At 39.3% G+C, this 27,809-nt stretch overlaps 3 protein-coding genes and 1 long non-coding RNA gene across 4 annotated transcripts; 1 reads left to right on the top strand and 3 right to left on the bottom strand.

Annotated features, from left to right (window-relative positions):
• Positions 1-1,812: 1,812 nt before the first annotated feature.
• Positions 1,813-17,612, bottom strand: LOC122656120. The gene is made up of 4 exons (XR_006332046.1): positions 17,602-17,612; positions 4,717-4,718; positions 2,415-2,446; positions 1,813-2,158 (listed from the first exon to the last, which is right to left on the bottom strand). It is a non-coding gene; the product is annotated as an uncharacterized LOC122656120 (long non-coding RNA).
• LOC122656119 lies at positions 8,775-14,360 on the top strand. Its single transcript, XM_043850570.1, has 4 exons — positions 8,775-9,149; positions 10,213-10,657; positions 10,803-10,918; positions 13,781-14,360. Exons 1-4 carry the CDS (start codon positions 8,849-8,851, stop codon positions 14,200-14,202), a joined length of 1,284 nt encoding a protein of 427 aa, XP_043706505.1. The 5' UTR covers positions 8,775-8,848; the 3' UTR covers positions 14,203-14,360.
• LOC122656118 (L-gulonolactone oxidase 3) lies at positions 14,495-16,694 on the bottom strand. Its single transcript, XM_043850569.1, has 3 exons — positions 15,967-16,694; positions 15,511-15,766; positions 14,495-15,416 (listed from the first exon to the last, which is right to left on the bottom strand). The coding sequence occupies exons 1-3, from the start codon at positions 16,684-16,686 to the stop codon at positions 14,599-14,601; spliced, it is 1,794 nt and encodes a 597-aa protein (XP_043706504.1). The 5' UTR covers positions 16,687-16,694; the 3' UTR covers positions 14,495-14,598.
• A 780-nt stretch (positions 17,613-18,392) lies between the features above and the next one.
• LOC122654894 lies at positions 18,393-27,164 on the bottom strand. The gene is made up of 2 exons (XM_043849157.1): positions 26,830-27,164; positions 18,393-19,539 (listed from the first exon to the last, which is right to left on the bottom strand). Exons 1-2 carry the CDS (start codon positions 27,071-27,073, stop codon positions 18,440-18,442), a joined length of 1,344 nt encoding a protein of 447 aa, XP_043705092.1. The 5' UTR covers positions 27,074-27,164; the 3' UTR covers positions 18,393-18,439.
• Positions 27,165-27,809: the final 645 nt, after the last annotated feature.

Raw genomic sequence — 27,809 nt, 5'->3', positions numbered from 1 at the left:
ATACTACAAGCAATGTACTCCGCTTCCTATGTGTGCCTATCTTTATCACCTCCGAAGTCGGCATTGGAGTATCCAATAACCTCAAACTTTTTCGCTTGAAAACACAATAATTTTAGTGCCTTTGGTGTACTTTATTATCCTTTTCACTACTGCTCAATAGGGATAATCATGATTACTTTAATATCTACTTGTCAAACCGATTGGATAAGCCAAATCCAATTGTATACACAATATTGCATATACAAACCATCTATTGCATGAGTATCAGGTACATTCAACTTTTCATGTCCTAAGAACATTAATTTTTTGACAAAGTTTTTCCCGAGACAATTGGTATTAATAAAGGATTATAATTTTGCATCTCAAACCTTTTTGACAATGTGTTCAAGTATTTTGCTCGACTCAAGCACAACATGCGTCGTGCTGTTTCCCTAGAGATCTTCATTCTTAAGATATAGGACCAACTATGATTTTTTTTTTTGGGTAAAGATCAAATCTATTTAGAAGCAAGTGAAGTACTAACTATGATGAAAGAGACATTTCTAGAACAGAAATCATGAGCATGAGGGCATTCCAACAATTCGTATACAGGTTTCTTAAAAAACCAAAAAACAATTCATATGCAGGAGATGGAAGTTTTATTTCATTTACATGATCTATTACTCCCTTAGCTGCACCGTTGACCAATGAACTTCGGTCCCTTTTACAATGACTATTTTATTTTTTACATTAAAATAAACGGTGAACAATCTTATTTTTCCAAAAAAATATAATTATTTCTCCATAATTTTACATTGAAAAATACAGAGCTAGGGAAAACAACATTCTATCTATTGGCATCGCATTGAAGATCTGAATTTCACTTCTTAGCATTGTGAGGGAGATTCCTAACATCATTCAACTAATGATACATCTTATATGAACTCCATTACCAATGGGAAATGTACTTCAAATCCCAACCAGAAATTTTGAGGTTCCCAAACTTGGCGATGTTGAAGCAGAAAATTTGGAGGTCTTGTCATCTATGAAAGAAAAAAAGGTTCTCATCTTTAAGATTCTATTTCAATAGATCACTTGATGGGCCCAACAAAATGTCAAATGCCAATGGGGGTCCTACATCCACAGCTGGTAAAATCCCCTCAGAAACGAGTGAAGACGGAGTCATGGAGATGAAGAGTCAGCTGAGAGAAAAGGGCAAAGGGGAAGAGCAAGGAGAGAAATCATGCAGGGTTTAGTTGTTGAGCAGCAACTTTTAATGTTTCGATGTGGAGTTCCTCCAAAGTGCAGGAAATTAGCATTTCCCATTGCACTGCACCCACATTCTTGTATAATTGTTTTCCTTATCCAATGCTCATGACATTGGTCTTTCTCCCAAGGCAGGATATCAAACCTGCGTTGCCAAACATTCTCCTCTCTCAATGCAGAAGTTCAAACTAGCCCTGCCATCATTCTCTTAAAATGGTGAGTTTGCTCAAGTGATGTCATGCTTGTTAAACATCTACAGGTTTCTTAAGTTCCAATGGAAATTTTTGCTTGGAACATTGACAAGTAATTGGTCCTCGCAAGAAATCTGCTGACATTGATTGGTTTTCAATTATAATAACTGGCATGAGACAATCATTGAGTAATTCATTTCAATGAGTTATAGCAGTTATGTGGATTCATCACATTTTGACAATACTAACTAGAAAGAAAGAACATACCACGAAATCACATTGTTTCAAGCATAACGCATCAGATACAGGTAGCACATAAAGATTTTAAGCTTTAGTTCTCAGAACAATAAAATGGACACTTTCTTCAAATATAATGAGAGATTTGGTCCTCTTCAACTAATTCTCCCTAAAAAGTATGATCCCTTAATGGCTGTTGGCCTTCAATTGTTGACTAACCTCATTTCATCTATGGAACAAATCACTAGAGGTCCACAGCAATATCAACCTCTTTTTCTATGAAATTTTTATAGTTGTGGTCATCAAACTGAAGATGGGAAGAGAATTAAGTAAATCAAATCAGGAAGATAATGCATTAACTTCAATGAAGTATCATAGAATAGAATCTTGCATACAGAGAAAAATTCAGTGGGATGTTGTGGTACCTCACATAAAACCTCAACACTTCTAGCATTGAAATCCCACAACGCTGTCATCCTCACATGCTGCTGAGAAAGCAAAATTGAAACAATAAGCCTAATCATATTCACAGGCAATATTCTGCAATATCGTGGGTTCAATACATTTCAACAATGGAGAAGGGGGGTGGGAGAAAGGAAAAGGCAAGCTCCATGAATTTGCAGAAAGTTTTAAATCAGATGAAACAAGTTATGAACAAGCTAGAGCTCAGAAATTGGATGATTGAGGTTTTTTGGATTTAGATGTTCGTCAAGTATACCCACATTCGAGAGTTTCCAAAACCTCATATTAACTTTTCAAGTGCTTTATCAAAGCTATCAAATTTCCTTGGGGAATCCCCAAAGCTCAGCCTTTTGTACGGGTTGACCATTACCCTGTCACCAAAATGGGTTGGTCAACATTTGGAGCTGATTTTGTCTCAGAACAATCAACTATTCATACAGATGGTTCAACCATTGATTGGAAGGATTGCACACTGTCAAAACATGACTGTTCAGACCATTCTTTATAATAATTAATTATTATGTATTATTTACAAATTGAAAGAGAAGTTAGAAGGTTTCAACTGCTAAAACCTTTCCGCAACTCTCATCCAAAACGTGTTCTGCCACTGAGCTACAACTTCATTTTGGTGCACATGCTTGTAGTTTCCAGAAAGCAGAACACAGATATGGCAAGGTTATGGCGTCAATTTATCATGTGAATATTTAAAAGTTTATTCAGGGGAATGCCAAACACAAAATGTACAGGTAAATCTGTAAGTGAAATAAATAATTCTCAAACAAGTTAGGTATCTGTACTACAAAGTATTTAGCTAGCATTTCCTAATTCTTGTGTGCTTGAGTGATGGCTAAAATATTTCGTAGATTAATTTTTACTTTTTTTTTTTGTTAGCCTTTTAAACTAATGCAGGTAAGAGATGAAGTCTTACTAAAGAAATAAAGAGAAGGACACGGATGATCTTCCATTCTGAAGAGCTTCAACTAATATCCACAATTTCAAAATAATTTCCTTGTCTTTTAATTTGTAAATAACAATCAAAAGTCAACTGTAATCAATAAAGCCAGAAGGTAAACAACTGCACCCCAGGGGGGAGGGGAGTTATCAGACACCACCTTAAAAGCCATGAACAGAAAATCCATGTCAGCTCCCTTTTTCCGATTTCCAAATGGAGGATTCATTTCAATGGTGTCAACTGCATTTCCTGCACAGGACACCATCTATGAAGCACTAACTCAAATAGTTTAGACTAGAAAAGTAGACAGAGGCCATCATAATGCACTTTCATAATAATGAAGCAGTCATTCCTTTTTCTCAATGGAATTCAAACTAGAGCACTGTAACTACCTTCATATAATCTAACAAACAACCAAGTTAAATACTATCCAGTTATATGCAATTCGAGAAAACCAACTGATTGAATAGCTGCTTAACATCACAATCAAAAGGATTTCTATTGATTGGAAGAAAATCTCAAGAACATTCATTAGCTGTACACTTGTGAAACCAGGCAAGATTCCGTCACTCTCCACCCAGCTCTGGTTTCCAAAACAACCAAGTAGAAGATAAAAGAGAAGGAATTGATATAGTATGGCTACAGAATATACAGTGAAAATAAAGAGTTTTTGAATGGATGGGCCCCCATTTGAAACATGCACGAAACATGGTTGGCCAAGGACCCTTTCAAAGAAGAAACTAGAATACCTTCCTATCCTGATCATTCAGTATATGCCTTCTAACTTGAAACTTAAATCCTCACTGTAAAGTTATTGCTACACATTCAACATCATTGAATTTGCATTCTATTTTTTTCTGTCAAGAAAATTATATGGAATTCGCCTCCACTGTCAGTTCATGGCTCTGCATGACTATTTTGTGAGATGGAAAAATGGAAGCAAGAGAAGAAAAGCACTTCATGTTAATGAGAAGTCAGTTTGTTGGTAAACCAGAGCGGCAGAGCCTTCAGTAATTAAGCCTACTTAGTAACCAGTATTTTTGTCCTTGATAGAACCAATTCAATACTTTAAAAATCCACAGTTCAAGATTCTGGTGAGTCTCCATAAATGTGTTCGAAAGCATCAAACTAATGAAGGCACGTAAAGTAGCACAAAAAATTGCAAAAGTCTGGCTCTTCACAGTTTCTTCAATATACCAATAAAACCACTCCCAATGATATAAAAATAAAGAGGAAGCATATCTTTTCTTGAGACTGCACCTTCCTTTCTTGTACAACTTGGAACACCCTCCCCATCCCCCACCCTCCAAACAAAGAAAAAGGGGAACTGTGTGAGTTGACCGTTAATAGATGTGCCTGATATCAGTCTCTACCCATCTTTGATAAATATATTTTTAGAACTGAGACTGAGGGGAAGTACGTGCCAAATTCATAACCAGGTGACAACAAAAGACTAAGTTGTTTAACTACCTGTATGCACTGTTTAGAGAGAACGAGGATGACAAACAGAACAAGCACAAAAGTTGTGATGTCATGGTGGCTTTAACATTCTCCAGTCTCAAGTTGGCCTAAGATAACAATACAGGAAACATATCTAGGGCCTCTGTAATTTATGTTTTGTTCCCATACGTCTCGGGGAGGAGTCCAGAGGTTTCACAATTCTTTCCATAAACAAGGTAAAATACAAGGTCAGGGAACAAATCAAAAAATTGCCAAAACACTCAATTTATGTAATTTAACTCTCCATGCTGAATTGTTGATGTCACCCTGGATATGATTTTTGTCCAACTGAAGTGTCAATTAGTTAATGAAACCAGAAATTGGGTGAGTTAAATATCAATTGTTGCATATAGAACCAAACTGTACATGATTAAAGATACCAAAAAAAGTTGCACACAGAAAAGAAAGTACCTCAAGATCCTCAAGAGATTGAGAATCAATGTCGATTCAATGAATACCGTAAACAACATACGAGATGCAATGTGGGTTCCGGTGGAGTATTGTTCCAGTTCCATCTGTCCACAATAGTTTCTTATCAGTTTCAGTCAAAAACAACCCAAAATTTAATCCAGAAGGAAGGAGGGTATGAAGTCTATTTTAGAAGAGAAAGGGACATCAGAGTATCAGACCCTCGGATAACGGAACTGTTCAAGATTTCCGAGATAACCCTCGTAACTGCTCGAGTTTCAATCCCTCCCGCACTAGTTCTTGAATTGAAACTAGAGTGGAGGAAAACCGTTCCAGATTAAGGAATACACTTAGGAAGAATATACCATGAAAAGGAAGAATGAAAATTCCATACTCCCACTGGGGGTTTTTTAAGCCCGGTCTCTGAGAACCGAGAAGAATGTCCAGAGAGAGATCAGCGCAGGGGTGTCAAAATGAAAACCAGACCGAGAAGACTCTCATTATTGGTCTTGGTCCAGTCTCGATTTGGTTAGGTTTCGGCCTGCAATTGGATTGATAAGATTGACAGGAACTAGAAAAACCAATACCGGATGGATAGGGGTGTCATTGTGTCAACCAGTCAGTCCCGGTCGATTTTGGTCGGACCTAATTGATCCCTATCCTAATTAGCAAGAACGCATTTAAAATGGAGTTTTAAACGTATTTTGGTGTTTTATCATTTTAGATCAAGGTTCTAAAACTCGGGTTTCGACTAGGTTTCGACCAACCAGAAATCGAGTTCGTCTCAGTTTCGACCATATCTCGGTCGAAACCTGGAACTTTCTCCTTGTTTCGAGACTCAAAAATTAGTTTTTTGCCCTGATTCTTGTTGTGCTGCTTATTATTTACGTTTTAAATTCAATCCATGCATTAGTTTAACATAAAGAACACTATAAATAATACTTGTGGTTTTGATCCAAATTTGATATTGTATATTGTTCATGGACAAGGTATCGAATAAGGTTTTACCGGAACATAACACCTTCAATATAAATTAGATTTAAGCAATCTTGGGTTTGTTAGAAAATTTTGTTTTAACAGTTTTCCAACAAGTCCAAGATTTGTTAAATCTGGTTTATATTAAAGGAGTTTTGTATCGGTCAAACTTAATTTGGTGTGCGCAAATATTGTCAAAATTACTCTGAATGAAAATATTTTTTTGGACATCAAAACAAATGAATATTTTACTGCACTTTTGGGTATTAGCAATGTTTTACTATATTAAAATTTTATGGAATTTTTAGATTTGAGGAAAACCCCAGCATTAGAAAGTTGAAAATTGCACCTATCGTCGAAAATCTAATTTTTGTTCTTGATTTGGAGGGTCGACATTTTTTCTTTTTTTCTTTTTATTTTTTAACTATTTTTATTGGATTCGAATAAGGGGGTATTTGCTTATTTATGAATAATATCTTAAGTAAATGAAAACATTTACTTAAATTATATTAAAAATAAGTGTTTGTCCTGGGTTTTGGCTTGATTACTGGCATACTTAAGTATCTATACTGGTTTCGAGCCAGGTTTTCCCAAGTTTTGAAGGGCGTAAGTGTTGAAACTTGTCAAATTACCAACATCTCGATCGAAACTGGTGGAAACCATCGAATTTTGATCGAAACCCTAGATTTTTTAAAATCACCTCTCAACTCGTCTCGAAAACCTGCGAAATCGAGTTAACTCGGTGGTTTCGACAGGTTTCGATCGAGTTCTTCTTCCATGTTTTAGACACGTTTTGCCGCATGTTTTTCAAACATATGAGAAAAAAGGGCAAACAACAAGCATTCCCGTTTTAAATGTGTTTAAAACATGTTCCTTATTTTTGCATTTTTTAAGATCTTGGATTTATTGAACAATGGCTTACTTAACTGATCATATCTTTCTCTCCCAAACTTTGATCAACCTGATTCTTTCACCGACGTAAAGATAACTCGCAGAGCTACATTTCTCCTGATATCACCTTCAACTCAAAGTCAATGCACAAACCTCGAAATTAAGCTACAAACTTATGCATCTACTAAAAAGGTTTCTAAAACGATGACTCCCAAATCCAACTTAAACATGCATCACTCCATTAGTTTGTTGATTGTGTTGGAGCAACACCATAGCCAGGCCATTTTTTATTTATTTATTTATTTTGTTTTTATTTTTTATTTTTATGGAAGTGTAATCACACATACCACACACCAATCCCAAAAGGTTAATCGACTTTTAAGACTGTGGAATGGCAAATATACACAATTCACACCATACTCACACATCCGATGTGGGACTAAACGCACACACCCCTTTTTTTTTTTAATTTTTATAAAAGTGTAATCACACAAACCACACATCAATCCCAAAAGGTTAATCCAAGCCACATTGCTCAACTTTAGACACTATGGTGTATGAATTGTGAATTGAAATTTGATGATATTACATGACATGTCTTGGATTTTTTTTTTTTTTTTTTTGTAGGATTCTTGAAACTTACAATGTGTTGGAATATATATAGATTAATTTTGGATGTTTCAATTGTTTTGAACATTGGAAGAATGTATTTCAAATAAAAATTCATCAATTTATATGAGAATAATGTCATTTTTTTAGTTCCTTCTTTTGAAATATAAACGTTTAAAACACGTACGGTCCATTTTATGTTTTTTTTATGGTTCTTTGTATATTTTATTATTTTATTTGACCATCTATTTATAATTTTTTTTTATCGTTTAAAAGTCGTACCATCCGTATCCGTTCTTACTATCTCTCTACCAATTTAAGGTCTTGCACCATTACCTCACTCTTTAGACAATTGGGCCTCATAAGTTGGGCATAGATATTATTCTTCTATTTTCAGTCAGTCATTGGGTTTACAAATCGATGCATCTACTAAAAAGGGTTTCTAAAGCAATGACTCCCAAGTCCAACTGAACATGCATCACTCCATGAGTATGAGTGTGTTGGTTGTGTTGACAACAATGAACAACACCATAGTCAAGCCACATTGCTCAACAAGACTTTGGACATTATGGTGTATGAATTGGGAATTGATATTGGATGATACCAGATGACATGTCTTGGAACTTATAATGGGTCGTGTAATATATGGATTAATTTTGGATGTTACAGTTGTTATGACTTATGAACATTAGAAGCATGTATTCAAGTAAAAATTCCTCAATTTATGTGAAAATAGTGCCCTATTTTGGTTCTGTTGTTTTATTTTTTATTTTTTTAATATACACATTTAAAACCCATACCATCTGTTTCCCATTTTTAACCGTTTTATTTGATTGTTTGTTTGCAATTTTTTGCAGTTTAAAACCCATATCGTCCGTGCCTGTTTTTTATCATACTCATTTTTGCTAACTATGGTCCGAACCGATAGAGTTCCATAAATCAGTTCGGGTCAGTCAGAATTTTGACACCCCTAATCCGTACATCCTCTTAGCCCAACATTTTGATTGAAGCCCATAATCTATTAGTTCTTGGATCTGGCCCACTGGTGCTTTGGCCCCAACTTTGGACGCTCGTAGCCCACAGGAGTCAGGAGCAGGGATTCTTTTCTAATATTATTTTTTTGGTCTCTTCCTTAAAAATATCCAGTTTCATTTCAGTGTTTCGAAATCAAACTAACCGAAGCAGTGAATTTCAGGTCCCATTTCTCATAAATTCATGGAAGGTAGAGGAGAAGACTTTGAGAAACCGCCTCGCCCTCAGCAGTTTTCAGGCTTCACTATACAAGTATAATAATAAGAAAGAAAGCGCCTCCCTTCTATTTCTCCTGGGAATCGTTGAACTCTTTATACTCTTTCAACTTTACTTGTTTGAGAGAAATATGCTCGAAAGAGTGCTATCTATGCGCAGAGGAGCTCAATTTAGCGAGGAAGGAGACGACGATGACGACGAGTCCAAGACCAGAAAGAACATCTCGTTCTCCGTGAGGGTAAAGAAGATGATGAGCAAGATTGGGCTCTTGTGGCCGCTTATCAGTCTCTTCGTCATCCTTCTCTTCGTTTCTGTCGTATTGCATTCTCGCCGCCTTGTCTGCGTCTCTTCTTACGAACCCTATTCTTGGATGAACCTCTATGGCATTGATGGGCTCGAATCCTACTTCGGATCTCTCGGCGTCCCCTGGTGTAAGTACTTCTCCCTCTGATCTATTTTATTATCGACGCCCGTCTTAGCTACATTGTTCTTTTAAAGTATTGGGACGCTTATGCTCTACATTGGATTGTTCTTCGTAAATAGTATCTTTTGTCGTTCTTGGATTCCATATTAGGGTTTTCTTTGTAGCCGGATCAGAGTGTGTGAGAGCTCAGTATTTTTTTTTCCCTCTTGTCGATCTCATACCTCCCTCCACCCCCCCCCCCCCCCGGGGATAAACCAACTATTATCTTTGAAGATATATCTTTCACACCGACCCGCCGGGTGTGTGGAGATTGTTACTGAGCTTCATTTGGTTTTCATGAAGCGGGAAATGAAAAAGTAAAAAAGAAATAATTCCATGTTTACTCTCTGCTGCTTTCCTTTTTAAGGATTTTGGCTGATCCGAAGAGGTAATGTAGTTTTTTCCCCTCATTATTTAAGTAATTTGATCACTCTCAGAAAGACTTCAGGGGTCAGGGATGTTTATTGAATGAATGAAATTTCAAGCTAATTTTCCTCAACCCAAAAAAAACAAAGAAAAGAAAAAGAAAGAGGAACAGTTGAAATTTCTGCTTTTTCACATGGTTCAGTTTTTGGTCTTCATCGCATCAGCTCTTCTTCTGTTTGTTTTCTTTTTCTTTTTGACCCTTTAACTCCTGTTTCAGGACTCTCTCCCTTGGTGGGTAGCTCTCTCAGACAATTGGATATTATTATTATTAATTTTTTTTGTTTTGGGGGGGGGGGGGGTGGGGGTTGGGAGTGCCTTCGCAAGTAGGTAAATTTTTTATTTCAGAAAACCAAAAGTATGCAGTATTGCACAGGGGTCCTTTTCCTATTTGATTTTCAATTTGGTGAACTTTTTATCTCTCTTCCATACGGCTTCTTCTTCTTTTAGGCTTTGCTTGTGTGGTTCTTTGTAGATGGTAATTTGTTATTTGAAGTTGAGTTCTGAATTCTACTCAAGTTGAATCATATCAAAGATGTAAGTTTTGAGTGCCCAATCATTGAGTTCTTACACACTTGCACCTGTCTTATTCTTATCCTTGGCAAAAGGCAGATCGAAACATGGGCAAGCGGTTGAATGGACATCGAAGGATTTGCTTAAGGGCTTGGAAGAGTTCATACCAATTTATGAAACCAGGCCAATCAAAAACAACATGTATGGAATGGGTTTCGACCACAGTTTTGGTCTTTGGTTCATCACTCGATGGTTGAAACCAGATCTGATGATTGAGAGTGGTGCTTTCAAGGGGCATTCCACTTGGGTTCTCCGACAAGCAATGCCGGACAGACCAATTGTGTCACTGACACCTCGGCACCCTGAGAAGTACCTGAAAAAAGGACCTGCCTATGTTGATGGAAATTGCACTTACTTTGCTGGAAAGGACTTTGTAGATTTTGGAAGTGTTGACTGGGGAAGTGTGATGAAGAAACATGGGATTACTGATGTCAACCGGGTTCTCATCTTCTTTGATGACCATCAAAATGAGCTAAAAAGGTGCATATTTGAAACTAAATCCTTCTTGTCTTCATGCATGATTCTCATGCACTTATAGTAGTCCATGCATTTCCACCAAGATACCTTGCATTTTGCCCCATCAGAAATTGTAACACGTAAACTTTCTTTCTACATTGACATGTAGACTTAAGCAAGCATTGAAAGCTGGGTTCCGACATCTCATCTTTGAGGACAACTATGATACAGGAAGCGGTGACCATTATTCTTTGAGGCAGATCTGTGATCAGTTCTATATACGAGGTGCATATTCTCATCTTTTACTATTTAGTTCGTAAGATGTACTTTCATTGCAAATGGTAGCTTTTAACAGCATGTGCATAATATATTGTAAGGTCATCGTATGAGAATGAGAAGGTAAAATGATATAGGATTAGAGGGCTTGATTTTAATCATTGGTTATTATTAATTCTGTCTATTCAATAACTATCTATACTATTAAGGGAACCCAACTACCCAAATTTAGGGGAGTAGCTGAACATTTAATTTACAAATTCTGTTAAATTATCCCTTACATTAAGAATAGAGAATAATTAAAGGGGAAAAGAGGAAATTAGAAACACAATCTCTTTCCTGTTTTCTATTACTTTACTCCCTGATCTATATTTGAATTCCTCCTTAATTCTTTCAACTTTATTACCCCCCCCCCCCCACGTGCATAGCATGTGCCTCCTTTAAAATTTGTTTAAGTAAGATATTGTTATTCTTGTAGTAATTTAATTAATTACTGAATGAAATTAAATGCTATGATGGTCGCCATTCCTGTCATTTATATTCTATGTTTGTTCCTAGTGAAATATCGTTGATGCTTTCATTCTGTATAATATATGTGTCTACACTTTATAACTAGATCTATTCATAGTTGTCAAAGCGCTAGGCGATCCAAGGCCTTTGAGGGCCAGCTAAACGCTTAGGCAACAAGGCCTACCTAGGCATTGCCTAGGCACCATAGGTGCTTTAGTATTTATTAATGTATTCTCATAAGATTTGTTGTCATCTCAATCTTAAAATGTCCAGAAAGACTTTGGAAGCTTACTTATACATTAATTTTGTACTCCAGTTCTTTTTTGTTATAATAAAATAGAATATTATTAGTATATTAAAATAAGATAATCAAATTTCTTATTAAAGAAAGGGGTTTTGGGCATTCTCGATGGATTTTGCCACAAATACTAATTAAAGAAGAGGGGTTAAAGGAATTAATATATAAAATAAGATAAACATATATCTTATTAAAGAAGGGGGGGGGGGGAGTTGAGGGCATTCTCAATGTCGATGGATTCTAGAAGCAGGGACTGGAGGGTAGTGGGGGCAAAAAACACTTATCCTCCTGGAAATGTGCTCTGTGCACAACGTTGAAAGAATCACGATCTATGGTTGTCCGTTCTCGATGAGGCTGCGACGGCGTTGAAGGGAGTGGCAGTGGTGCTGGAATTCTGGCTGCCACGGCTCTTCAATCTTCTTATTCTTCCACCTCCCCCTCCTTCCATCTTCATCTTCTTCAACTTATTATGCTGTTGCTACTGCTGCTAAGACGGTGGCGGTGGCGGTGGCAGTGGCAATGTCGGTGTCAGCAGCAGCATTTCTGTTGTTGTTTCCTCCTTATCGAGGGTGGGGGGAGTCAAGTCTCTGGGGTGACTTGGACAATAAGGCAACAGCTTTGACAACTCTGGATCTATTAAGTACGTGTGTTGTTCTAGGCTACACCTGGATAAACGGTGTCTAGGCTACGCTTTGACAACTCTGGATCTATTAAGCACGTGTGTTGTTCTTTTGTATATTCCAAGTTATGTACTTAGCCATAGGTCTATTTAGATGTTGAAAAGACCCCTTTTAAGGGTGAATTCTCCCTGGAGAATGGCAATTATATAAAATAGGACTGCTTAGTAATTATACTTATAAGAAATTCAAATACTTTGTGTTGGAATTTTAGTATTAGGTGAGGCCCAAAAATTCTTGTTTTAATTACCCTGTATTCAGAATTTTGTTCATTGAAATATTTGAATATTAAAAGAGCAAAACCTCTAGGAATTCCTCTTGCTTGTTTTAAATAGCAGAAAAAAGTGAAGTCACCTGTGTCTTGCAGTATCTCCAATTGCCAATTTCCTAGCCTACATCGTTTTTTTTGCTCAACTGAAAGATGTTCTCCAAATCCATGGAATGGTAGAGTACCTCGCGAGTTCCAGTACTTGATGCTTGAAAAGACAAGGAGTTCCCATGGAGATGTTGTACTGGTTAACTTTCGGCAGATTTTTAGCTTACAAAAGCATTAAGCTCCTGCTAGTTCACGAATTTATTGTCCGTCTTCTATTCAGAGGATCTAAAGGCTTTCACTTTTATGTTTTGAGGTGGTTTGCCTATTTATAGTTGTTTCTCTAAGAATGTAAAGCTTCCAATCGCTTAGTTTGGAATTGAACATCTCTGTGGGTAATTTCTATGGAATACGCAGTCACTTAAGATATCTTACAATTTTGGCGTTTAGAACCTTCATAATGCAGACAACCAAAATTCGATCTAATAAATGCAATTTGCTAGCCAAAACATTAAATTGAGTATTATTAGTGATATGGAGTCTTAATGATCTTGTTGTCCAACTTGAAAGGTTTCTGATCATGTAAGCTCGATTCTCCTAACTGGGTTCTATATTGTCTTTAATAAATAAATCCAGAGAATTTTTGTATTGGATACTTAAAATGCAGTCATCTATGTAACATTTGTTGCAAGCTCATCCTGGGTAATGAACATGGGATTTGATTGGGAAACCATGGCTATGCCCTCAATAAATTATATATCAAATGAATTCTTGGAGATCTAGCCATGTATCCTGGATAATTAAATTTTCCATTGTAAATATTTTATTAAATACTTAAAAGTGCAGAGTCATCTATCTCAACTTTTGTTGGGATCATCATGGTAATGAATGAGGGATTTAATTCTAGAACCACAGGTAAATACCCTGCGAGAATATGTTTCCATTGAATTCTTGTGGATCTATTGCCATGGGTGTGGTCTAAAGGAGTAGTATGTAATTGTCTATACAAATTTGATTTTGAGGTTTGTGGTTTTGGGTATGGTTTCTTCAATTTATAATTGCTAATTTTCCAGGAGGTGGGCATAGCTGTTTTGGAGATAGTGATGAGGCCAGGATAAGGATGAAGCAAAAGAAGTTCTGGGAGAAGGCAGTGGACATTGAAGAACTGTGCGGGCCAGGGGAAGCGTGGTGGGGTGTTAGAGGGGAAATGCGGGATGATTTCAACCACAGCAACAAGCCAATTTCCTATGCCCAACATTTTAAAAACAGCAGGTTTGTGGAATCAGTGCTAGATGTCTATTGGGAGCTTCCTCCAGTGGCCGGTCCTTCCCTTACTCATCAAACAAGATATGATCCTGCCCGTGCACCCAGTCCTATTGTTGAAGATGGTAGGTTTGGCTTGTTTCAGAGGCTCGGTCTAACTAGGCTTGAAACATCTGTATTCAATGGGTATACTCAGATGGTATATCTTCAAATATCTCAACCTGGGTCTTAGATCTGCCAAGAATAGATTGGAGATGCTTCATTAGTTGCTTTGTTCATGGAAGCTCTACTGTGCACAATTTCCATGCCTCATACATGCAGAGTTCAGACATTGTACAAAAATTCTTCTTATTTTTTTCAATGGATTCAGATTTTCAGAATCTTCTGTTAGAATTTTACTGACATTTGATTCACAAAATCTCTGCATAAAATGCATAGAATGTAGTTAGGCCCTCATATATTTAAAGGTCAAGCATGTCTATTTCAGAATTGAAAGTCTGGGTTGCTAGAATTCCAGACCAGCTTCCAAATTGGTTATTTTGATTGATTTTCTCACCAGAAACAATTACATAACTCATTGTTCCTTAAACAGTTCTATAGCAAAGACATCAAACTCTGCTGGAATGTTTTAGGTCATGGAGGATGGAGAGTATCTGCATACCCGAGCTTCTGTATAAACAAGGCCTGGTTTGCAGAAATACCCTTTGCCTGGGTTACAGTGTCTATCTTCTGAGCATATGCATTGTCCCTCCAAGGCGCATCCTTCACCTTTTGCTGCTTCTTTACCATAGAGTATATCATCTGACCAATCACTAGAAAATATGTTTTGAGGGTCCAATTGCTTTTTGGCTGCAAGGAATTTGTTGTACTTGGGATACTTCTGTTTTACACCTACGAATGCTAGATTTCTGTTCTTGGCCCAATGTGGTCTAGCTCCATACTTGAAGAATGCCATCTGCTCTACCTCTTCCCAGACATCTTGGTTCAGCCTTGGTGTAGAAGCGTCATCAGCTCGATAGTAGTTGAAATCAACAACAACAGAATCCTCACTTTGACCTAGATATGCCCCAGAAGCCTTTATGAAGCGTATCAGAAATCCGTTGTAGATATCCAATCCACAGAAATTTTCTGGTTTCGGGTCTCTTAGTTTCTTTATGTCACGAATGAAATCTGCAAACCTTGAAGTAGGAAAGATTGCTGTCGTTTCATAGAAGAGGAGCCCTTTGATTTTGGGATCCCAAGCACATGAACTCAATGTGTCTGTCGTGGGTGAGTATAGACAGGAACCAGAAGTTTGCATTTTACCCTGATAACCAACAACTGGGTACCCTGTGAAGATTTGGTTGTTATTTTTCAGGCCATTGGCAATTAATTTCTTGTATCCCACAAATGAAGCTGCCAATGTGCATTTCCCATTGATATTCTTCGCAGACTCAAATGCTTTCTCTGTACGGCCACATGGTTAAGTTGAAATATAAGTGTTTGAGACTTGTAGTTTGCACAACTTAAAAATCAGATTTGAGGAATGAAGAAAGTATACCTGAAGCACGAACTGTACTGGAGACCAAAACAGGGTTAGGCTGGAACCCAACAAAGTCATATACTCCATCTCCGGCACTGTTTAATGGAACTCGATCATCGTACCTGTACACTGCTGTATGCCTTGATGCGTACCAGGTGATATCTGCAAATTCGTGTCTCCGTGCATGGTCCATGAATTCATCCTCAAAATGAGCATCGTCCGTGAAATTGAAGGTGATACTTCTTTTGAACCTTGGTTCTACAGAGAGCTTTACCTATATATTTCAATTTGAGATGTGAATGAATAATGCGATGATTCAGTGGAAATTGAAACTTTAGCCTTTCAGGGTTTTTTTTTTATTTTTTATCTGTGAAAGTAGATATATGATTCATGGAGGCTGTGGATTGAATGAAGCTTATTTGTTTGAGTCTTTGAAGAATAAGATTCATGGAAGAGAATGTCATGAGTACCGACCTTTGAGACAATGCCTAACATTCCCAGTGAAACTATTGCTGCATTGAAGAGTGGATCTTGAGCATCAAGTCTGATAATTTTAGCGTAACCCTGAGATTGTGTGGCAGGAACTACAAGAGTAATTGCGAGGACATGATCATGAACAGAGCCTCCCTTACCCCACCATGAACTCCCATGTGAGCCTGTGGTTATGATTCCTGCCACACTAGCCCCTTCCCAATATGGAGATGACACTAAACTGAAACCAGCTTCTTCTACCTTATCAATTAGTTGCCGGAGTGAGACTCCTGCATCAGCTGTGACACTGAGATTTGCTACATCAATGACAACACTGGAATTATACAGAGCTGTGCTTATTAGGACTGCATTTCCATTTCCAGGCGAGGACGAGGATTTTTCTCCTGGGCAGGCCAGTTTTGGGATGGTGTGTGAACCACTCACCACTTTGAGCTTGAGTTTGTTGCGGTTGGCATGGGCAACTGCAGATAAGAGTTCTTCCTCTGTTGTTGGGTAGGTGATGATACTTGGAACCCAGCAATCCTTTCGGTCACCCCATATGCCATAGCAGTTGCTCAGTATGCAACCTGTTGCATTACATTGAGTTGGGGGTGGTGGTGGCATGGCGTGGGTGCTGTGGTTGTGGTGGGTTGATGACCACACCAGAAGGAGGAGGAGAAGGCCATGGACAAAGAGGAGATGGTGGTGTCTTGTTCCACCCATGATGAAGGTCTGGTACTGTTTCTTTCTTTCTGTGTTTTGTCCTTGTAAAGGAGTTTGTTGACTTTTTAGGCTTTTCATATGTAGATTGTTGCGCACAAGGTACGCCATAGAAGAAGGGAGATGCACGTTATGTGCGACAGTGCAGGCTTTCTTCAATTACACCTCAAGCTATGGAGCAATCTGCAATGGAGATCGAAGCTAGTTTTATATTGAACCTTTTTTTTTACATTTTTAGGTTAATCATGTATTGGATTGTCTAGTGACACATCTTATTCCCAAAACTTTGTAAGATAGGGTATAAAATAGTTTTCAAAAATAATTTAAAAATGAGGTATAAATTAGTTTTCAAAACTTTGTAAAATAGGGTATAAAATAGTTTTCAAAAACCTTGTCTAATTTTGGGCTTTAACTGGTCAATTCCAGTCGCTGGTGCAGGCCAAGTTTTGACAGCCCTAGTCTATACCATTACAATGAACCACTGTCTATACTCTATACCATAAAATCTTTATAGCTAAATAGAGTAGGACTCTATTCTCCATAGCTGGCTAAGATTATGTTTCCAATTATAAATCCAATTAGAGATACGTTTTTGGTAAATTACTTAATTGGTCATTGGGACATAATTAGAAATTAATTAAATAATGTTTTACAATAAATCCTTGAGATAGATGTTCCTTTGTGGTTTTTGTGGAGAGGGGGAAAAGATTTCTTATTTAGGTCTTGGGGGTCCAAACGGGAAAAAGATCCTCTCCAACTCATAATTCCTTTCCATTCATTCATGCAACGGCTGGGATGATTTGGACACACATCCCAATGTCCCAGCCATTAGATAAGTAGTTGGAGAGAAGTTGGACGCCCAAGTAATTGGAGAGGATCCAGATCCCCCAATACGGCCATTTATCTGAACTAGAATACTGCTGGATCAATTCCAACTCAAGATATCCACATTCTATGGTAACTCATCAAAAACTAACCTACCATATTGAGGGTGAATTTATGACCAGGCAAACAAAGGAAAGAGGTACTAACAAGGGTGTCAATTGGGTCAGTTTTGATTCAATTTAGGATGCAATACCTACATATCAAAATTGAATAACTTTCTTGAGTTCAAAATCGAAACCAGATTGAATCATTTTGGTTTTATTCGATTCATACATTGTCTCTGTAATTCAGTTTAAATGGAAATAACCCACCGAAATAAATAAATTAGGTGAAAACATTACACTTTCACGAAGATAGAGAATCCCACGATGTCAAATCTGGTACCTTTCAAGCCTTCTAACATAGTTAGACCAGAAAACTCAAAGTAGGTAATTTCATATATACATAAATCAAAGAAAGAGCCATGATTATATAGGATTTAATTTCAATTCGGTTCAATGTATATAGTTTACACTTAGTCCACTGGTTCGAACCAAACCTTCAATTTCGAAACCTAATCTACACGTGAAATTGTACGCACGCAGAGCAGATGTTTCAGACTTTTTCAGCACAAAACTAGTTGCTAGTCTTCTCGCACTCCTCCTGAGTCCTGACTCCTCAGATGAAAGAAGCTAGAAAGCATCTAAAATGCAAATACGACAATGGCACTGAACTTGCAACAAAGTACGATTACACCCTTCACAGCAATGACTCTTCTACAAACAAAAGAAGGAATAATGACAAACACGCGGCTCTCTCAACTCAACTCTCAACTTTGAATCGTTGGAGAAGGAAAGGTGTCCCATCTCCATCTCCATCACGCATCACCATTCTACTGTCCTTCCTCCGTGAAATCGAGTCGTCCATTCTCGTCATTATCATGAAGGTGAAGCAACTTAAGAAGCTGGGACCCCTTCCTCCTCCCTCTGGCGCTGCACTTTCCCTGCAACGCCACCACCACCGTTCTCCTCACGTCCTCCGACTGCGCCACCGGTACTCCCTCGTTGCCATTCCCACTACCACCACCAAATATCACGGCCAGAACGCTGATGGCGCACTCCTTCCCTCTGCCAGCCACCTTCCCCATCATCTCCACCAGCATCGGTACGGCCAGGGCGTGTGTCCTCAGCTCCGCGGCACCCTCCGGCAACGTGCACAGCAAGTCTAGCGCCGCCAGTGCTCTCTCCGCCGCGCTCCCTTCCAGCCCCGCCACTGTCTCGACCACCTCCGCCACTGCCCCTGCCTCCACCGCCACGTGTCGGTTCCCCTCTGCCAGGCACAGTGCCAACAACACCTTTGTCGCAGACTTCGCTTCTGCGGGGTCTTTCAAAAAGCTTACCACACCGTTCATTACCGCCGGCGGGCAGGCCCGGTCTCCGCCTCCCTCCGTGGCCGGCTTCGCTACGAGAGAGTGTTCGAGCAGGTGGAGAGCAGAGAGTCGGTCGGCGTCGGAACCGGTACTGAACTGGAGCTCCGCTACATGAAATAGCTCAGCAAGGTTGGAGGACAGCACCGCCGACGGTGGAGGAAGAGGAGGTAGGTCAGATGAAGTGGACTCCCGAGGAAGTTGAGAGAGGAACTCGAGTTGCGGAGTGGGTTGGTGGTGAAAGATGGGTGATTGAGGTAAAGGGAAACGCCACTGTGTGAAGCTTTGTGAGGTGGACGAAGAAGACGACGATGACTCGGATTCTGGATGCGGCCGTGATGGTAAAGTATCAGTTGCCGGCGGCAGAAGCGGCGGCGGAGGAGGTGGTGGTTGTGGTAGGGTGGGGGTAATAGGGGTGGTGGGGCTGAGTACGGTTTGAGTGCAGTATCGGAAGAAACCGCAAGAGAAGAGTGGTCGGGGTGGGGTTTTGAGCTTTGGATGCTGCGTTTTCATGCTGATTTGAAGCGGAAGAATTGTGTACACGATTACCAGTTTCAGAACCTTTCCTTACTGAAGTTGGGAAAGATTATTGAAGGAAAGATATTCAAGTTTCAACTCTCATTTACAAGGGCGAGAGAGAGAGAGAGAGAGAGAGAGAGAGAGAGAGAGAGAGAAAAGAATATAATTGTAGCTGTACCTGCAATCTGTAAGAGTAGTAATGGTGGTACCATGTGGAGTCCATCAGTACCAGTCTGAAATCTGTCTCCCAGGATGGGAGGGGATCAGTGATAGGGTTTTAGTATTCGGTATCGGTATCGGTATCGTTATTGGCTTATACAGATCCTCTACCAATCCACTGAAACGAGGGATCAACCACAGATCTAATCTCGGTTTGGAAAGGCCGATTTTGGCCCATCGGTATCGGCTGAGATCGATCGCAATACTGATCTGATCCATCTGTACGGACAAAGATAAAAAGATTTAAAAAATAATCAGATTTTAAGGAATTGATTACGAAGGTGGAGGGGAGAGTCACATCTTGGAAAGCCAGATCTCTCTCTTTTGCAGGTCGACTGGTCCTAATTCAGTCTGTTCTTTTGGGCTTAATCTCTAATTGGATAACAGTCTTTCGGATTCCACAGCGTGTTATTGAGACACTTGAGGGGATGATGGCAAAATTCCTTTGGAAAGGGTGTTCGGACAGTGGGTCTTACAAAGTTGCTTGGAGGCGGTATGCCGGCCAAAGGAGGAAGGTGGTTTGAAACTTATACGACTAAGAGATTGGAATTCAGCTTCTCTTATGCGTCATATTTGGACTATTGTCTCAGTGAAGAGTTCTTGTTGGTCTTTATTTGTGCGGCATAGATAGTTAAAGCATCACTCCATTTGGTCTTTACCCATGCTGGTAAATTGCTCGCATTCATTTAGGGAGATTTTGAAGACCAGAATAACTCCTGGAGTAGGGGTGTCAATGGGCCGGTTTGGGTCAGTTTTGGTTCGGGTTTTTCGATTTCGGTGTGATTTTTATAGAAATCGAAACCAAACCACTAAGAAATGTTCGGTTTCGGTGCGGTTTGGTTTCGTGTTGGTTTCAGTTTATGATAACGGGTTGATATCGGTTTGGTACCGGTTTTATATAACTAGTAAGATCTGGTTAGTGCTAATTTTTCTTCTCTTTCTCTTTTAAGTACATGAAATATTTCAAATACAATGCATCTTTGTATCCTATGTCCTATGGCCTATGGATACAATTGGTTGGTTAATCACTAACAAAAGATATGAGATAAAGTGAGAAACTATCACAACACATTTAGAGGGCAATGGGGCATTAGGCATTTATTGATTTACTTATTTATCGGGTTAGGTCGGTTCGATTTGGGTTCGGGCCTAGCGGTTCGAGCTACCGGTGCACTGTCGGGCTAGCTCAAACCAAACCAAACCGTTTGCCTCTCTGGATCCACAAGCCGAACCCGAACCATTAAAAGTTCGATCTGGTGTGGTCCGGACTCGTTCGAGCTGGTTCAGACCGGTTTCATTGGTTCGGGTTGGGTATTGACACCCCTATGCTGGAGGGTGTATTCGAAATCTTATTCACAATGGGGAGCGGACCTTACTTTGGTATGACCCATGGTTGTCGGGTGGTACACTTGCTAAGCAGCAGGGTATTTGGGTAGTTGAGGCTCTTGGTCGCCACCCATTTGATACTGTGAATGGATTGATACAAGAGAGAGGAACTCTGCTCAGACCCACAGGCTATTGAATGATGGAGGGAAGTGGCTGACACCAAAATTCATGTGAAGTTGCGTGAAGACTTGGCAGTTTGGACCCCATCCTCCAATGGCTGTTTTACTCTTCGCACTGCGTGGGAGGCAATAAGAGTGCATCATGTCAAGGTTTCCTGGTCTGATCTTGTATGGTTCCCTATGGCACAGCCGAGAAACTCATTTATCACTTGGCTTGCGTGCTTGGGAAGGTTAACCACGCGCGACTATTTATCGAGTTGGGGCTGTGTGATGGACACTTCATGTGTTCTATGTAATGCTGAGATAGAGTCTATACAGCATTTATTTTTCAGTTGCTCCTTCTCAGCGTCGGTGTGGAAGGTGGTTCTCTCTTACAATGGGTTCAATAGGCAGCCTTTTGGATTGTGGTCTGATGAAGTTTCATGGATGGCAGATCATTTTCGTGGCTCGAACTTGGTTACTTTGGTGCGCAAATATAGCTTTACGGCAACAGTGTACCGTATATGGCAAGAAAGGAATGCCCGGATTTTTTCTTAGCAATACAATACTCCGGATATGATATGGTGCTGTATCGTGTCCTTCCGGATACTAGGATGGTTTTTGGAAATTGCAGGAAAAAGGTCCCAGACAATGCTGTGTCTCGTGAGTTCTTTAGGCGTTGGGAGATCTCAATTCCACTGATGCTACCACAGGGTACCCAACCCCCTCCATGTGGATGGATTGCTATTAACTGTGATGGATCAGTGAGGCAGCGGAGGAGTGGATATGGTGCGATAGGTCGTAACTACTTGGGAAGGCCGCTATTTGCAGTTGCTGGGGGTGGTACGTACTGATGTAAGTGTTGTGCGCATGGAACTGCAGGCCATGAGGTCTGGTCTTACCAGGGCCCCGGCTACTCAATTTTCTGCATGTCCAGGTAAGGTCAGATTCTATGGTTGCAATTCAGATGGTTGTTGGAACGTTTCAGATTGCATGGGATGTTAGATGGCTGATCGAAGAGATATGGTCTTTGCGTGATTCTTTCATGAGCTGTGTTTTCGCATATCATGTTCGAGAGACTAATAGCTGTGCGGATTTCTTGGCGAACTTATTGCAGTCCTCTGAGGAGGTTATGCTATGTATACATTCCCTCCCTACAACGTTCTCACAATTAGTGGAGAGTGATGCTGTGGGAAAGAAATATTTAAGAATGTAATCTTGTTATGGTAATTTATAATATATAAGTTCATTTTTAACCCAAAAATAAAAAAATAATCAGATTTTTTTATTAAAAAAAAGCAAGGGAAAAGTGTCATATATGCCTGAATTTGGGTGATCCCAATCTGATCCAGCCGATACCAAGATTATGAACCTTCGAATCGATATCAATCTCCACTAATACCGATATAAATCCACCGATCCCATACCAAAGGCAAAGATCGGGCTTGCTTGCCTATAGTAATGAACTGTAGGCCTGCCCCGTTCTGTATCAAATGCATCAAATATCTGTAGATCTGGCTAATAATCAAATGCAGATATGTAGACGAAATTTTGATGCTACATTTTTAAAGGGATGCTCGTGCTACACTGTTGACAGTCAAGGGTAATCAAGAAAATGAGATGTATTTTAGAAAATACAAAACATAAGAGGGTATTTATGAACCCAAAGGAAAATTGAAATATTCGATTTTCTTCGCTGCCAGCTACAAGCATAACGGCAAAATATTTTATGGAGTCAATGCCACATGTTTAATATGTATTATTTTGGGATGGATTGCAGGTAGATATTTATTTGGTATGGATTTATTTATAAACCGTACACCATGCCCGGCTATTGGGGTCCAAGATAGACGAAGGACAGGGGAGGTAACATTTTGCACAAGAACTCAGAAAGACGGTGTCGATCGATTTGATTTTGGTTTTTCAATCTGATTTTGTTTCAATTTGAGATATAACTCGCGAAAATCCAATAAGAGAATTGTTTTCAAACTAGAATCGAATCGATACAGTTTGGTTTCATATTCGGTTTCATTGGTTTGTATTCATTTTAGGCCCTATTTTAAGTGTTTGAGAAAACTTTTTATATCTTCACCAAAACAGTACCATTTGTTTGTTGGAGTCATAATCTATTAAAATTTTTTTAAAAAGATTTTAGATTTTGAAACCATTTCGATCTGATTTATTTCACTTTGGTTGGATTTGATTTTAAGCGGCCGGTTTCAATTCGAAATTTATACCCATAGTTGACACACGCACCCATATCCGAAGGATAATGATTGATATGGGCTGGTCGGAGGCATACTAGCGCAGCTTGAGCCTAACTGAAGTGGGCTGGGCCGAGCTGGGCCAGGCCAAAAACTTTCAAAAGTCAGCCGCAAAGTACAAACTCACGACGACACACTGAAGGCAAGGGACTCAGGGAGGATCCACACATGCACGAGCATACACACGGGATCTGCCCTCGCAGACTTTCTCTGCAATTCAGTTTAAGCTCGTCAGTGGGGTCAAATCCTGAAGGTAAGGTACTGAGGTGAGAAGGAGTTGGCGGTTTTAAAATGGAGTGGGTTGTGGCAGCCCTAAGGGTATATTTTTAAACTCAACATTGAACGCAACACGTTAATTCGTTTTTTTTATTATTTTTTAATCGTAGCCGTTGAATAAAAAAAGCCTTCAACCTGCTCATCGTGACAGCAGGTTTCTTCTTTCTCCTCTCTACAGTAGGTCTTGCCGCCATCGTCATCTTGGAAAGAGGGAGAGGGAGAGAAGGGATTCCATCTTCTATCTCCAATCCTTCATAGATTATCTGTTTAACTCAACAAAGATCCTTCTCCAATCTCTAAGAGAAACAAGAGAAAGATTAAATCATGAGAAATTATTTGCAGGTTGAGAGAGAAATCAAATTAGGTTTTAATTAGGTTGTCCTAATCAGAGCTGGTCTTGAAATTCCCTACAGAACGAAGAACAATCCCCAGGAACCCCATATCAGAGAAAATTCAGCTTCAAGGTTATCGCACCACACCTCCCTAATTTGAATATCTTCTTTCGGTGGAAGAGAAAACCCTGAAATCAAAAGCCCTATCTTTTCTTCATTCTCTCTATATCTCTGTAACTCCAATTTCATATCTAGTACCAAGAAACTAGGAAACCTGAAATGGAATCTCTTCTCTTTAAACCTCTAAAACCTCCATGATCAAAGCAGATTAAAGAAAGGAAAAAAAAGAAACCTTTTCTGCTTGTTCTTTTGTTTCCTCTTTCCATGCTCTGTTCTAGACGGTAGTAGCAGCCCCAGTTATTCTGGTTCGATCTCCTCCCTCACCAATCTTTGTTCCTCAAGCTTTAGGGTTAAGATTCCCCACCTTAGGGCGACTCAAACCCCAAGTGTTTGTTGCTTAAGTCTTCCTTTGCTATGAGATTCGACCCCTTGAAGAACCATGAAAATGTGATATCGTCAGATGTGATTTCAAAGCTTCAAATCTCACTCGGTTGTTGATGCTTAGTGATGCTAAGGCCATTAATCAGTGGAGAATCGAGTCATCGCCCTTCGCCTATAATCTTGAGCTGATTGTCGAAGAGATGGAGAGCCGTCAGAGAATTGTCGGAGAAATGGTTTGCGGTGTTGTGAGAGAGGAGAGAGAATGGAACCCTACTTGGTTAGAGAGTCAGTTGTCGGTTATTTAATCAACGGTTTAGATTTAAGTTTATTTATGCAACGGTTGAGATTTAACCGTTGAGTTTTACCAATGCGTTTATCCTACTTTCCCACTCGCGCTGCGACTTTTTTCCCTGTAAAATGAATTCAAAAGATTCAAAATACTTCTCTCTCAGAGGTTAATTTTTACTTTGGTTTTGGTCTCTTACAAGGTGACCTCAACCTCCTTGCTTGTTTTAACTTTTAAGGGATAAAAAAATTCAACCCCACATCAGAGATGGAGAGTGGCGAGTGGTTTAGAAAGCTTTCTGAAAGTTATCCTGAACATCATAGAGATAATGTACATTTAGCTCCTAAATGATAAGTGGCCTGTTGTAGAGCATTAAGTTTATGGGCAAGAGATCCTTGTTGGTCATGTGGCCCCTGCATCAGCACGAGGGCTAATGAGAGCACGTGCAAGAGCATCAACATGGATGACTTTTTTATTATACAAAGGGTGGGATGGTAATTTCACATGCTCATGTATCTTGGCACAAGGGTCATGCGACTAGGAGCGTTCTTTTTTCCTAAGTTTTTTTTTTTATATATATATTTATACTAATGTGCTAAATACCGTACTACGTGTCAGTAAACTATATGCTCATAATATTCCCACCACTCCCATGTTGGTCCTGCCATTTTAGCTCGAGCAATCCTCAACTTCTTGTCATCTGTAAGAATAAACCAATCAAAAGAATCATTCCAAGCACAACCTTAATTTCAAGAAGTCCATCATACGATTTCCAATGCTTTTAAAGTATAGTTGTATAGTTCAATCTCTTTAACCATGATTTAGAATTGAAATCTTCAAAAGGTGGGGTGTCCAAAACCGACGGAATGTTGAGGTTTAAAAGATATGATAACAAATATATATTAAATAAATAGTGGATCCAATGTTTAAGATCATGGGTGGAAGAGTAAGGTTGCGTTTGATTTGATTTCTTGGAATGCATTATCGACCAAGAATGCATGTCAAGAATATATATATCAAAGCAACCTTAATCTTACTGGCATCCTCCAATGCCATGTTTTTATCCAAATGTCTAGTAAGCATCACCTTGTTATGGATTCTTCTCCTTATATTATTGATTGGTCTAGAATTGATCATTGTTTAAAACTCCTATAATAAACAAGGGAAGACATTCTCTATTTGGGAGCATGCACAGAAACATCAACAGGGGTAAAATTTCTACTTTTCATGGGGGTGGGGAGGTCATTTTACCCTATCTTGTGTCTAAGTGCATAGCTGCAGGTTAACCGAACTGTTTAATACACTTTAGAAAGGCTCTATTCTAAAGTGAGGCTCTATTCCCGGATTAATGCTAAAATCCATCTCCAAATGACTCATGAGTTATCTTCTTCCTTCTGCTTTGCATTAAAAGAAAATCCCATAGATTAGGATAAGGGCATTGTAGATTCCATCCATTGATTCATACACACACCTCAATTTGGTTACCATTTTATTAGGATAATAGAAATATAATCTAACTTCTTTTGGGACAACATTATTTACACATCCTTGTGATTTTTTGAGTGAGAATTTGGAAATATTTCTATTAATTTCTGATTTTTTTGGTCCAAATGTATGTTAAGAGGGGTCATCAAGATTTCAAAAAACAGAATCGATATCTAATTGATCAATGCCAATTTTGATCCAAATCAGTCATAATTGACTAGAATCAATCGAAAAAAGAAGCAAAATCAACAGAAATAAGTCAAAATCAATTGGATCGGTCACAACTGATTCACCAGTCTAATTCCCGATTTTAAAAACCGTCATGGGGTTCATTCCCTCTATAGGTCGCTCTCCTTAGGAATCTACCCTTGACATCTGAAATTAAGATTAGGAAAGGGATTGGGTATGTTGTCAATTTTTGATAAACTAGCGGCATACACCAATCACAAGGTTCAACAGAGAGGACAAAAGAATCTTTCTAAAAGGAAACGCCACTGTGTGAAGCTTTGTGAGGTGGACGAAGAAGACGACGATGACTCGGACTCTGGATGTGACTGTGATGGTAACGTATCAGTTGCCGGCGGCAGCGGCGGCGGAGGAGGAGGTGGTGGTTGTGGTAGGGTGGGGGTAATAGGGGTGGTAGGGCTGACTACGGTTTGAGTGCAGTATCGGAAGAAACCGCAGGAGAAGAGTGGTCGGGGTGGGGTTTTGAGCTTTGGATGCTGCGTTTTCATGCTGATTTGAAGCGGAAGAATTGTGTCCACGATTACCAGTTTCAGAACCTTTCCTTACTGAAGTTGGGAAAGATTATTGAAGGAAAGATATTCAAGTTTCAACTCTCATTTACAAGGGCGAGAGAGAGAGAGAGAGAGAGAGAGCAAAGAATATAATTGTAGCAGTACCTGCAATCTGTAAGAGTAGTAATGGTGGTACCATGTGGAGTCCATCAGTACCAGTCTGAAATCTGTCTCCTAGGATGGGATGGGATCAAGTGATAGGGTTTTAGTACTGGGTATCAGTATCGGTGTCGTTATTGGCTTATACAGATCCGCTACCAATCCACTGAAACGGGGGATCAACCACAGTTCTAATCTCGGTTTGGATAGGCCGATTTTGGCTGGATCGGATATCGGCTGAGACCAATCCCAATACTGATCCGATCCAGCTGTACAGACAAAGGTAAAAAGGTTTAAAAAAAACATCAGATATTTTTATAAAAAAAACAAGGGAAAAAGTGTCATATATACCCGAGTTTGGGCAATCCTGATCCGATCCAGTCGTTACCAAGGTTACGAACTCTGCGATCGACTAAGAATCGATATCAATCTCCACTAATACCGATATAAATCCACCGATCCTATACCAAAGGCAAAGATCGAGCCTGCTTGCCTATAGTAATGAATTGTAGGTCTGCCCCGTTCTGTATCAGATGCATCAAATATCTGTAGATCTAGCTAATAATCAAATGCA

Source organism: Telopea speciosissima, chromosome 3, assembly GCF_018873765.1.
Source record: "Telopea speciosissima isolate NSW1024214 ecotype Mountain lineage chromosome 3, Tspe_v1, whole genome shotgun sequence".
Lineage (NCBI taxonomy): Eukaryota > Viridiplantae > Streptophyta > Magnoliopsida > Proteales > Proteaceae > Telopea > Telopea speciosissima.
The sequence above is the reverse complement of the archived record's forward strand: the minus strand, read 5'-3'. Positions and strand labels throughout refer to the sequence as shown.